We start from the raw sequence: 13,489 nt of genomic DNA on the forward strand, positions 1-13,489 counted from the left end.
GCGAGTGGCTGAGGTTGTAATCCAGTGTCTAGTGTTGATGTGTCTAAGGGTGCCGCACGGACGAAGTATAAATAGCGATGTCCAACCTCATATCTAACATTCAAATGCTCCTGTGAACGCACATTTCACTTTCGTGTTTTACCGATTCCTATGAAAGGATCAACCACATTTTTTAAGTGCGATGCACTTTATAAGCGACCCCGAACCTTCCGCCGTCCGCATTGCTCCTCCTCCTCTCCCCTAGCAACGGCGCGAGGAGCGGAGAGGAGCGTCCGTAGCAACGGCGCAGCGACGTCACACCCCACGTGACCCGCGCGCGCTCCGCCTCCCGCACCGCTCCTCGCGCCGTGACGTCACACTCCCACGTGACCGCGCGCTGGCGCCTTTGCGTCTGCTCCCCCTCTCCTCGCGCCGTGACGTCACATGCTCTGCAGCTGGCGCGCCTCTCCCCCCGTTAGGTTTGCACTCACCCTCGGCGCGCGCCTCTCCCCTCGCCTGACAGCTCCCCCTCGCCGGTACTGCGCCTCTCAAGGCGATGGCAGAATTACTACGCCGTGTACTCTCGGCGCAAGAAATGCATTCGCACTTCCTCACGATTCCCTTCGGGGAGGTGGGGGCAATTTTTTTTTTCTTTTTGCGAGCCCCTCACATGGCGCACTCTCACAAGCGCTCAGTATTTCCTGCTTATAGAAGGCGCAACCAGGAGGTTAAACAGCTCTGCTGTTAAAAGAAAGATATCGCCTAACACACAGGGGGAGGAAAATCCTACGAAACAAACTCGTGCAGAAGCTTCCTACATGAAAGAAAGAGAAAGAAATAAAGTTCCACTCATCATTAGTGCGAAGGGCTGGACACCGGCGGATTACCAGTTTGGCTTGTTTAAGCAGTTATACATGAACAACATTCAAATCCTGCCTCAGAACAAATGGTACTATGAACCAAGAATTAAAAAGTAACCACACTTCACACAGTACAAACTATGTAAAAACACTCATTTATTCCAGCAGAAACAACTGCTTCTTTTAATCTTTGCTCTCCAATCATCTACAATAGCAAAATGAAAAAAAAAAAAAAAGAATTGTAGCAATTTCTCACGGAAAGCCAAAAAGTGCTCCAACACAAAACATCCACGCATAATCTCGCAATGATCGCAATATCTGTCCAATCAGGCACACCAATGCACAACACCAACCACGCTCGAGAATTTGAACACATACACACACCAGCAGTTTTTTCTTTGTTTTTTTCTCAGGGGTCTTTTCTGACCGGGAAGATAGAGGGGGTGGTGAAGAAGGGAGAGGGGGAAAAAACGCAAGGAGGGAGAAATGAAGCACGCACACGCACACACACATCGTGGCATGTGCAAAAAAATCCGCCCAATGCCGCCATCTCCGCACACACATTCACACGGGCGATCTTTCATCATCAGCTTCGCATGAAGGGTGATCCGTGAAGACCAGTAAAACTTGCTCCATCGCTTCTGTAGGGCTTCCCGCTTCCCTCTTGACAAGGACGGGGTAAAGTCTCTTTCCAAGCCGATCGAAATTAGCGCCCCAGGAAATTCCGGATCTTCTTGAAACTTCTCAAGGCGTCTTGTTTCTCCCTCTCCAACTGACATCATAAAGGAAATCCGGCACAACCATTGCGACGCCGTATGAACAGAAAGAAGAACGGAAAACACTCACTAGCCTCACTGTGCTCTTTTACAAATAAACGGGGATGCATAACCCCGCAACTGACTCAAACTATACCCCCTAACGCCAGACCTAAGGCGGAGTTGTTCCAAAATAAATAGGTGAAGCGTACACAATGGACGGGAAAACAACAGCAAAGAAAAAAAGAGAAGGGAAAGAAACGCGCTGAACATTTAGTAGGCTACACAACGGGCGACGAGAGGAAGAATGAACCAAACGTGTAGGAGAGGACGCTACTCCATTTAAGATACACACCCCCGACGTTAACTCGAACAAGAAGGAAAAGGAACACTGAAAGATACACGATGTATAAACGCTGCCCCACAAGGGCAATGGTGTAAAATGCACCAAGTACCAGCCATGTTGGCTATGTGGCAAAGCTTGTACTCACATAAAAAAAAAAAAAACGACCAAAAAAAGATGAGGAGGATCGAGAAAGAGGTACGGAAGGAGGGGGAGGGTTATCGAGCCTTGTTGTCTGCCACAGGTTCGCCGAAAGAGCTCCCACGCCGTGCGAAAGCCGGAGAGACGCCGCTCGTTGTCGCTAGTCTCAGAAGCCATCTTCGTCGAGCACGCCAGTCACGCCACGCACCGCTCACTCACACAACTTGCCATCATGCGCACGCACACACCCTCGCACACACGCACCGGGCAGCAGTAGCAAGTGTCTGCCTTCTCCACGCTTGTTGCGACGACGACGGGAGGGTATCGCTGGCTCCGTACTCGGCTACTACGGCGATCTTCCAACAGTTCGCAGTTGCTCTTCTGTTCTCTTTGAGTCTTTTCGCCGGCACCACGCCAAGCACACACACACAACCGCTCAGCCGTTTGCATCAGACTCTATATATTAAAAGGCATCCCTCAACTGCGTGTATCGGCAAACGCGACAGGAACTTACACAGCGCACGAATGTAGCCAGGAGGGGGGGAAGGAGGGGAATTCACAAACGTCATTGGGAAAGAACAGTTGGGCATTGCAAAAAAATGGGAACTCGAGATACTCGGGAGTCTAATCTCTCGGAATCTGTGGAAAAAATTGTGCTTTTTGAAGGTCGGAACAAGTTCCCGTCACAGTGCAAAAAGGGAGCGTTCCCTTTTGCTGTGCACGCCTGGCGTTTGGTTACGACTACGCTTCGCGACAGCAGAGCAGCGCCCTAGCTGAAGTGCGATATGTATAACTTAGGGAAAGCGACACAGTACGACGTGCGTCGACAAAAGAAGCCGCCCACACAAAGTGAGGGCCATGCCCAAGGAGGAGGAAGATCGGAAAAGAAAAAGATGTATGTATGCACTGCCATATGCTCTGCCAATGCAATGTGTCTTCTGCAGAACAGGATGTGGAGGAAAATGCGAGCTGGGAAAAAGGAACTTGTCGGAAAGAGGGGGGGAAGGGGGGAAATGGAAAGAGAAGAGCGGATAAAAAAGAATGGGCGAGATTTTTGCATTCCCCGAGTGCGGCCCAGTAGCAGCTCAGTCCTGCATCTCTTCGGGAATCTCGTGCGGGTTGAGAATTCCCGGAACGAGCATCCGGATCTTGCGCTTCTCTTCCTCCGCTTGCCGCAGCGCTGCCTCCCGCTCTTCCAGGAAAAGGTCGCTGTCGTCCTCGCCCGTGTACTCCTGCGCACACACCCCGACAGCCGGTCAGACTCAGATTATCTCTCGGGGCACTCAAAGGCGCCACGCAGACAAAACACAACTGTGGTTCATTCGAAAGGTTGCCTCGTTAGAATCATACTGACGCCACTTTTAACTTAAACTTGGCCCAAATAAGCTGCATAATTAGGAAAAAAGGCAATGGCCATGCGACCCACTAGCTCTCATTTCCCGCAGCAGAACCTATGATGTCATATGTTCCAGCTCTGCAATTGGCTGAGGCCGGCAAAAGCAAACGCAAATTAGGCAGGGCTTATAAGCCGGCTGAACGAGCTATTTGAAATTATATTTAGGGCACATTCTTTTTATAGCAGTAAGAATGGTGGGGCAAACTGGAAAAGTGCATGTAAACATAAAAGTACCGATGCGTACTGTTGTTGGTACTGCGTGCACTATGTTGTTTTAGCTGCACAGCAGTGCAGCGCTTTGGGGTTGTCTCAGACGACACTGGCCGAGAGGCGTAAGCGACGGTGTCTTGCGTGATCATATTTATCGAGCGAGCACCGTGTTTCACGAAACGGTTATTTTCTACGTTAACAAAAACAAGCCAGGTACAAATACGGTCAAAAACAAAGGCTCAAAAATGGCCTGCCACGGTATGGCGACGCCATCTAGGTCTAAGAATGATAAACAAGGCTCCCCAGCACATATGACATCATTGCAGATGTCACGCAAACACATGATTTGGCGGGAGAATCAAAATTTTAACCCAAATTGATGAATTCCTCAGTGAATAAAGCATTGTTTGCTTCTGGGCAAGCACTGGGGGCACCCCAAAACACGAAATCTTTCGAATTGAACAAACTTATACTTTGTCTGCATGGCCCCTTTAAGTTTCCTTATGTGCTTCAAGCAGAAAGCCTGGCAATATTTATTATAACTCCCCTACTGCTATATCGCATTTGCGTCTGTTTCTTTGCTTTCGTTTCTCTGTCATCTGCACAAATTACTTCTACTGCCTTCTTTTCTTCTACTTGTGTGGCGCCACGTTCAGGCATCACGCAGCACGCACCATTCTGCAACTTTTACGTTTCCAATTACCGTTGCATGATTTTTGTGAAGTGGGCGCATTAGCCCCTCGAAGCTTCGGATTCTCGGCCAATCCCCCAAGTGGGTGCGTGGCGAGAAGAAAAGAATAACAACCTTAGTTCTACTGCTGGCAACATGCTGGGATAGCACAGTTGGTAGAGCACAAGGCTGCTGCTGTGGAGACCGGGGTTCAAATCTCGTTGGGTCACTTTCAGCCCCTCAGTGTTGATGTCCGTATGCGAAAATGCACTGCAGCAAGGCCAACTCTCTCTGACAATGGTCATTATTGTGGGTGAAGTGTAGGAAAATTAAAACGTCTCTATTAGGCCCCTCTGCTGAAAGCTGATGCGCAGCAAAGGGAGGAGATGATGTTGGTGTGCGACAGTGTTACATATATAGGCCTAACGTTGTGTTCGGAGGTGAACGCCGACGGGCGTTACACACAACTCAATGTTTGATGAGAATGACACTGCTCTCCATGCATCAAAGAAGTACTGACACGAGTGTTTTTTTTCTTTCACTGCTATCGGTGCCTACAAGCCCATTAATCACAGAATGGCACATTAGACAGTTGATAGCAGCATAAATAATTATTTGCAGCCTTGTTCATTTGTGGCAGTTTCAGTTTCAGTTTTGACAAAAATAACGCCGAGGCGGGCGCCATGCCAGGAGGGCGCTCGTGACGTCACCGTTCTCATCGCACCACTGCCGGTGTGGACGCGTACACAAACCATCTACCATCTCCACGCGCTGGGCAGCACCACGTCAGTCCCAAAACCGTGACGTGTAAACACGGCGGAACAGCACGCGCCAATGAGTTCAGAGGGGACACATTCGCGTTAGTTTCTGAATTGAATGCGTAGCCTCAGCAGCAGTGGCCTCTCACTAAACAAAAACGTTTAGTAATGAACCGAAGATCACTGTGTCTAAAAACCACCGGTAAATCAAGTCAATGTTGGTTTACATAGAAATGGCAAACAACACCTTTGCAAAGCTTTGCCACGTTGCTGATACCCAGATATGGATTTGTGGCTCGCTTGTCTCGGTTTGTGATGTCTACTAAAGCATTAAAGGGTATAAGAAGCTTATGAACGCACTTACATCCTCATCTTGCACTTTCAGAAGTTTACTAATCATCACCGCTAGGCACAACCACCTTGCCGCTCCCACTTCTGTAGGTTTCCTGCGTAATGCACCATCCCTAACTCGTCCTGCCGAAGTTTTTATTAACAAATTTCGTGCGAACGCTGCATGGACCCCCCCACATCACACGCAAATGGCACCACCCGAACGGCGATCCTCCGCCCTACTGCCCATATTGCAACACAGCTACAATAGCAAACCTGACCCACCTTATTTGGCACTGCTCTGCGTACCAATCCTTCCGCCCCATCCTGTTGAATGCCCAACCCAGTCCAAGCGAGATATGCCCCACGACACTGTGCGACCCCGATTTCCTTGCTGCCCTTGGGCGCTTCGCTCTCGAGAGTGGCCTCATAAAAGTAGTTTAGCCGGGGTCTACCACCCCTATGTGCGCATTCAGGAACTGACTATTCCTCTCCAGGATTTTCAAATGAACATCACCTCGTGACCACCTCTCCCCTCCCCTTTCCCCCCTTCTTCCCCTTCCGGCCCCTGGGCCCTCCTTGTGTTAATAAAAGATTTTTTTCACTCACTCACTCTTTCGCTTCGTAGACACACACGGCCAAACCAAACGTCATTTATAGCTATGTTTATTACTGTGTAAAAGCAGTATAACTATCCCGAACCATGCCTAGGGGATGCAGTGGCTCGAAAGAACGCCCTCAAACGTATTTCCACACCGGCCACCCCCGCACTCACCCTGATTTGCACGAGGAAGTCCCGCAAGTGCTCCTTGAAGGCCTGGATGTCCTGGTTGAGGTTGAAGAAGCCCTGCACCGTAATCTTCACCTGGGCACTGGGAGAGTCAGGGGAAAGGGTGCAGCAACATCAGAGAAGGGCATCGACTTTTCCATGGCAGCCGGAGAAGCTGTAAGGCTTTGTGACGGTTTGAGCTGCCGGAAAGATGCATGCCAGGGGTTTCCTCTCGCACCTTGTTGTACTGCACAGAAGCATTGCTAACCAGGCTTGAAGACCTGTCAGGGTATCACCGACTGTTCTACAGATGCACCTCCAATGACCCCACAACCCAACGAAGTACTCGTCTCATCAGGCCTGACGAGAAGCTTTGCAATCGCTTCTGCAAAGATATCTGGGCCTTACTACGAAGAACTGCGCCCATTTCTGTACCGTCCGCATTCTTCTCTTTGAGTCCTTTTTTTTTTTTTCCGTTAGGAAACACGCCTCACTTATCGCATCTTTTCTTCTTTTTCATTAGGAAACATGCCTCAGATATCCCAGTGCCAACTTGCCCATATTTCCCCGCCCATTTCCTCACACATGCGCACCAGGCTAGACCTGCCCGTTCACGGAGCAGCGCAACCAACACACTCCATTGGAGGGTTCTATAGGAGGGAGCCTCACTCGGAGAGGTGGCTGAAGGCCGTCTTGAGGAGGTTGGCCACGAAGTCCTGCACGTAGACGACGTTGGTGACCCCGTTGGCCTGCATGGTGGGGTTGAGCGGCACGGACACCTTGTTGGCCTCCACTATGCTGAACATGTAGGCCAGGATGGTCGCCTGCATCGACAGGCCTGCAAGCAAGAGAGGAGAGTGAACAAAGACCGCACGGCTTGTACTCGCGAGCCCCCAGGGACCCAAACGCAGCTGCAGCAAGACGATAGTGCAAGGAAAACTAACTGCAGTTCCGTTGTGGGCTCCAATTTCCAGCGGCAAGTAAGCAGGGCTGCAATTTATACCGCCCTTGGCTTCCTAACATGCAGAAAATGAGCTGAAGTGAGAGGTGACAGTGGCTGCGTTTGTAATTTTCCTCAATTCCTTACGCAATGCAGACGTTGGCAAAATGCAAGAAGTACACATTGCGAGCACACCTTATAACATTGATTGATTGCAGGGTTTAACACACCGACGCAACGCAGGCGATGGGGCGCACCGTAGTGGAGGGCTCCAGATTAATTTTGACCACCTGGGGATCTTTAACGTGCACCGAAATCTCGACCACACGGGGCGTTTCTGAGCACACCTTATAAGAGAGCTCAGAGAGTGTCACACTATCCACAGAGTTCACAACTAGTTCGGTCGAGAGGAACTGCAACCGAATCTCCTGTACCACCTTTTCCAATGAGGTATACAGTGTAGACCGTTTATAACGTAACCCTTTTATAGTGCGGGATTAGATATAACATGGGCTTTCGTGGCCAACGATAGGCCTCCCATATAAGTCAATGAATAAGTGTACCGTTCATGAAATGGTTGCCCGAAGTACGATACAGTTTATAAGCACGGTTTCTTGAAAGTCCCGCTGACCGACTGGTGCAGCTGGGGCATCGTTTTAGGGTTGCAAGAAAGATAGAAAAAACATGGTTCAGTCATACGACGCAGCACGCGCTCTCCTACAACTCAGACACAGAAAATAATAATAAAAAAGGCACTCTTTAGTTCGCGTGTTCAGTTTACACTCACGCGATAACCACACCTGCCCCTTGTTTTCGGCCCACCTCTGAAAGTAGCGAGCCCCTCCTCTTCCCGCTGGCGCATAAATTGTTGCGATTAGAACCTTGAGAACATCTGGAGATAGCCAGCGGAGCCGCGACGCTGGAGGCTTCAACTACCTCTGCCTTGTGCTAATAAGCGACTGCCTTTTGCATCCAAAACACAACATGTTATTAAAAAAAAAAAAAAAAACCCAACTTGTGTTCTTATCACGCTTTCTCGCAGCAAAAGCCGGGCCACTTCCCTCTGCGGCATTTGTTCTTTTAGACGGTAAGAAACGCAGATCCCTCAAAACGTACACCTTAAGGATAAGTTAAAGCCATGCTCGCGGCTTGTAGGACCGTTGCAGCAGCATCTGATAGAAAAAGAAATCGCGAAATAAGGAATAACCTCTGTTGTTAAGTGGAGTTTAAAAAAAAAAGAGTGACTGAAAGGTAGCTTGCAATATGGTGGATTCGTGCAGATTTTCTTTATAGTGCGGTACCGCTTGTGTGCTGATTTTCACAGCTCCCATGGCATGCGTTATAAGCAGTCTACACTGTACCACATGCATATTTCAAAGCAGCGAGTGATTGCAATCGCCACGACAGCCTCAAAGCACAGGGCAAGCACTGTATTGGCTGCTTGGCAAAGATGTGTCTGTTTTGATGCTGGCTGCTTAAAGGGAGAAAATGAAAGCAAACGAGAGGAGTAGAGGAAGCAAAAGTGAGAACAAGAGGAAAAAAAAGAAGAAAAAGGAGAGGAGCAGAAAAGGAAGGTGAGAAGAAACAAGGAAAAGATGAGAAGATGAAGACGACAATGACGACAGCAGGAAGACAAATGTAAGGAGGGGGAGGAGGAGAGAGGAGACGGGAAGAGACGAAATTCCCTGGGAGAAATCGTCGAATGTAACACGCACCGGCCGTGTGCGACGTGTCCGTCACCACCGAGAAGAGGTGCTGCATGATGTCCGTGTAGTAGGTCTGGTAGAAGCTCTGTGACGCCACTTCCTCCTGGCCAATGTTCTGCAGCAGCTGGTATAGGATCTGCAGGCCTGGGAAAGGAAGAGCCAGCACAAGCCGACATTAGCCAACGGACATACCGTCTCTCACAGCAGGCAACATCACTTTTCAAAGCACGGATTCTAGCAGTGCTAGAAGAGCACACAGCATGCCCAAAGTACCCCCAAAATACAGAACGAGCAAGACTGCCCTAACATCAATCAACAGAGCACCAACGAATGCTAGCTGCTCCTAATTTATTATGATCAGTGATGGGGTACATAGTGCACACCCAAGCTACCTTTTGCACATCAACAGACCAAAGTGGCTTTCCTGCACACCTTGTGGCAAAGAGTTGTGTCCGTAATTTAGCGGACGGCAGCAAAGCAGCGGCCACCCCACTATGTCCCCAGCTTTCATCGAGTCGTGCAAAGAGGGGGCCAAGCTACCCGTAACACAGAAACTCCTAACACTGGCCATAAAATTGATGGCTCAGAGATAGAAAAAAAAGTGTCTACAAAAAACTAGTGGTGCAAGGCTGGAAAAACAGCAGAGCTGGTGGCTCTCTCCCTTCGTCGCAGACTCAGCTGTTGCGCCTCACATGAACTTCTAAACTTGCCGCTGAAAGTTCTCCATGACTGGCAGACCTGAATCGTTTTGTCCGCAGGCTTACACATATCCCTCTCAAAGCGGACCTTAGCCCGCGCTAAAGCCGACGGCAACCGGCTTCACAAACTTGGCGTTTGGGCTCCCCACTTCATGCGCAAACGCACGTGAACTGGTGGCAAGTAGAAAAGCACGAGATCATGCCACAAACGCTAGGCACAGTGTTTTCAAAGGCCTAGCAGAGCCGGCGCGCAATGAAGTCATAGCTAGGCTCGCCTTGGCTCCGCCTACGCGGCTGGGTGAAGGTCGATTGCACCTCCAATGCAGAAGCTTTTGTTCCCTTGGTGTCTTTTTTTTTTTTTTAATGCCAACGGACCAAGCTCAAGCTTAAGCAGCTCTGCTGTTGTTAAAAACGCTGCCCCACTTACCAACGTCGGCCACATTCCTCATGGTGTGCTTGAAGGCCCAAATGATGGAGTCTAAGACCAGCTTGAACTGGGCCGGGGGGATGCTGAGCAGGGCTGGAAAAAAAAGTCGAGGGGAATGTCAGCGAACGAGTCAGTAGGCAGACAGCCGCTGAAGTGCAACTCGCTGCTCGCCAAGAAACGACTAGCTGGGCAAAGCAGGCTCAGACTTCAGGTACATCCGACTAGGTACTATCGGTGTCAAATGAAACGCGAACACGAAAATATGCACCTGAACACACAAATGGCGCAATTTCGTTTTATGCAAGCCATAATGAAGAGTGGCTTAGTTACAAAAACAAAGTTGGGAAATGTGGATTTCCAAATATACCAAGCGCGTGCCATTATATGAACTCTACGAGCAGTATTTTTAAATTTTGCACGTTCTGGTTTATATTTTCGTGTCCGCGTTTCATTTGATGGATATAGTACATCCGACTGACGCGCTAAATTAGCAGGATGACCTTAAATTTGCACATAGTCCGTTTCTGCCCAATTTTACTCTTCATGATCATCATCTCTTTGTCTCTTTGCATTAAGAAATTAAACAATTAAAATTACAAACTGCCTGCAGATATTTCACTGATTTCTCTACAATGAAGGTACTGTGCCACACCGCATGCTTAAACAGGGAGAATGGAGGATGCACTCACCGGGAAAGCAATGAGTGACGACAGCTTGGAGGAGGAGGAAGAAGTTTGTTCGGTGTTCTGGGAATTCTTCGAAGTCCTGTACAAAAGACAACAATTGCACATTCACACATCAAGTCTCAACAAGTACAGCCGTTCACATAAGCACAAAGAGAAGAGCAAAAGTTCTTTTCTTACCTTGTTGATCATGCTCAATGTGCACTCGAACACAGCATCAAATATCTTTGGAATCTCGCAGGTGATGAAGCCCTGGGTGCAGATGCGAGAAAGAGACAACACTCGGTATTCAGCAAATTCACCTCCACATTTTCCAACAAAAAATTTGCAGTCACTTCTTGATTCATACCATATTTTTGCGCGTATAAGCCGCCCCTGCATGCATATAACCCACACTCCAACTTTTCGTCGATGGATAAAAAATATATCCCCGCGTATTGCATGGACATTTAAGGCATAAAATGGTGGATCAAAGCTACTACTCCAGCGACATTACAGATTTGTTTATGCAAACGAACTTACGTAGCTGACTACTAACCACATGACTTGTCACATACATTTTTTCAGTTGGTACATTGCTGAGCTGTGTGCACAAAATAAGCACTGTCAATGGGATAACAGCGGCTTAGCCGCTATTACTGCTGTAGGGGTGTCACGACCCAATATACACTGCGTTGGAACTGCACCAAAGGAAATACCTCACACATAATCCGCACCACCTCTACTTCACCCCTGAAATTTTCGCATTTTTGGTGCGGGTTATACGCGCGAAAATACGGTATCAGCATTACAGAAATGTAACATTTATGAGTGTGATAGATAACTTTGGTAATGACTGCACACAGCTTGTGTACGTTACGTATGACTCAACGTGCCGGGCACTGTGTGGTTGACAGGATAGTAAGCCGCTTTGCATTCAACGTCGTTTTCTTAAAGTAAACCAAATTTGTGCAAGCTCTATGCCACCCATTCTGACTTCTCCCGTAACCACAGTGCATGAACAAGTGGCAATTGAGAAATCCTTTGCAACTGTCGACAAACATTTGCCTCTGTACTTGCCAGACTGTTTTAGACATTGGCTGGCCACAGCAGGCATAGGTCGCTGTACTCACTCTGAGTACTGCCCACTGCTGAGTGCAGTAAGTGCACAAGCTGTAGTGGTCACACTTGTATTACTCAGTTGGGTCCATATGTCAAGATCAGCGTGTGAATGCAAGTGGTTTAGTGCAAGTACAAATTAGTAGAAACAGTTTTGAATACAAGTAAAGGTGAGTGCAGATTGAGTACAAGTGGGCACAGATGAGTTGAGCACAAATGGGTACAAGTGCTCATGAGGACATGAGTTTGAGAACAGGTGAGCATGATTACAAATGATCTGATGAGTGAGTACGAATGATTTCGAGTACGGCACAGCGTTTTGAGCCTGAGTTTGAATTTTGTGCTTTACATTAAAGCAAACTTTTCGCAATGTTGTAGAGTTCTGACAGACGGGGGGTGCCTTCTTTCGGTGTTAAGAACACACATTCCCCAAATCCGAACGCAATTATGCTCATCTTGAAGCGCTCATCTTGTCATCAAGATGAAGCGCTCAATTACACTCATCTTGTCACAAGACAGCCCTCGGCAAAGGCAAAAAAATAATAAACAAGAACAGCAACAGAGAGAGAGCGAGACCCTGGGGCACACCTGCAAAACGAATAACCAAGCCCTCCCACTAAAACAAAAGTAAAAGACCAGACAAATAAAGAGCAAGGGGGAGAAGGAAAGACCCTGGGGCACATTGTGCTTTACATTAAAGCAAACTTTTCACAACGTTGTTGGGTCCGACACAGACAAAGTGTGCCCTTCTTTCGGTGCTAAGAACGCACATTACCCAAATCCTGACGCAATTACCCTCGTCTTGAAGCAATCACAAGACGGCAGCATTCGGCAAGGGCAAAAAAATAATAAGAGCAACGGAGAGAGAGGAAGACCCTGGGGCACACCTGCAAAATGAATAACCAAGCCCTCCCACTGCGACAAAGGTAAAAGAACAGACAAATAAAGAGGCCCCGGGGCACATGCAGTGCAGCACACACCTCTAACCGGTGGACGATCATGGACATGGCCGAGAGCACCTCGGGCTCGCGGGCGGCCGGCACGGAGCAGCGCTGGTAGTCGAGCAGCACGGCGTCCAGCAGGGGCGGGATGAAGTTCTCCAGCACCATCTTGGGGTCGGAGGTGCGAGACACCCAGCCGGCGATGAGCTTGAGGGCCTCCTTCTTGACGGTGCGCATGGCGCGGATGAGGGGCTGCTTGGTGACGCCCTCGCCGTTGAGCGCCACGGCGGCGCTGATGTTCTCGCTCATCACCTTGTACACGTTGAGCATGTCCAGGTAGATGCGGCCCAGCTGCACCACGTACGGGTGCCCCAGGGCCTTGCAGGCGCGCACGTTGGTCTTGAGGATGTTGCCCAGCTGGCGCACCGCGTCGGGCTCCTTGAGCACGTCCACGTTCTTGCTCGCCTGCTTGATGATGTCGTCCCACACCTGGTTCGGCAGCAGCATGTAGCGGTCGACGAGCCGCTCCTGCTGGGCCGAGTCGGCCTGGGCAGCGATCATGTAGCCGACCGCCTCGCAGAAGGTGTGCACCTGCTGCGGCTGCAGGTCGTAGATGATGGAGCTCATGTTGGCGAGGATCTCCTCGATGAAGGGCACCGCCTCGCCCACCTGCACCTGGACAAAGTGGCGGCGGCACTTCTGTGCTATCTTGATGAACGTGTCGCACGCCATGTCCTGCACACCCTCGTGGGTTTCTGCAACGATCCAGGAGAAGAGGAGGGGGA

The 13,489-nt window shown here is 49.4% G+C and overlaps 1 protein-coding gene across 1 annotated transcript in view; it reads right to left on the reverse strand.

Annotated features, from left to right (window-relative positions):
• Positions 1–975: 975 nt before the first annotated feature.
• The window catches only part of Emb (exportin-1 emb), a 31,559-nt gene continuing 19,045 nt past the window's right edge, over positions 976–13,489 (reverse strand). Inside the window, exons 14-21 of the mRNA XM_077674260.1 lie at positions 12,744–13,459; positions 10,846–10,917; positions 10,672–10,747; positions 9,983–10,075; positions 8,867–9,001; positions 6,881–7,049; positions 6,218–6,314; positions 976–3,310 (exon numbers count right to left, since the gene is read on the reverse strand). Coding sequence (XP_077530386.1) covers positions 3,164–3,310; positions 6,218–6,314; positions 6,881–7,049; positions 8,867–9,001; positions 9,983–10,075; positions 10,672–10,747; positions 10,846–10,917; positions 12,744–13,459 — 1,505 coding nt within the window. The 3' untranslated portion in view covers positions 976–3,163. The remainder of the gene's footprint in view (positions 3,311–6,217; positions 6,315–6,880; positions 7,050–8,866; positions 9,002–9,982; positions 10,076–10,671; positions 10,748–10,845; positions 10,918–12,743; positions 13,460–13,489) is intronic.

The sequence above is a fragment of the Haemaphysalis longicornis genome, unplaced genomic scaffold, assembly GCF_048455015.1.
Source record: "Haemaphysalis longicornis isolate Haplotype H1 unplaced genomic scaffold, Haemaphysalis longicornis Haplotype H1 scaffold_6, whole genome shotgun sequence".
Lineage (NCBI taxonomy): Eukaryota > Metazoa > Arthropoda > Arachnida > Ixodida > Ixodidae > Haemaphysalis > Haemaphysalis longicornis.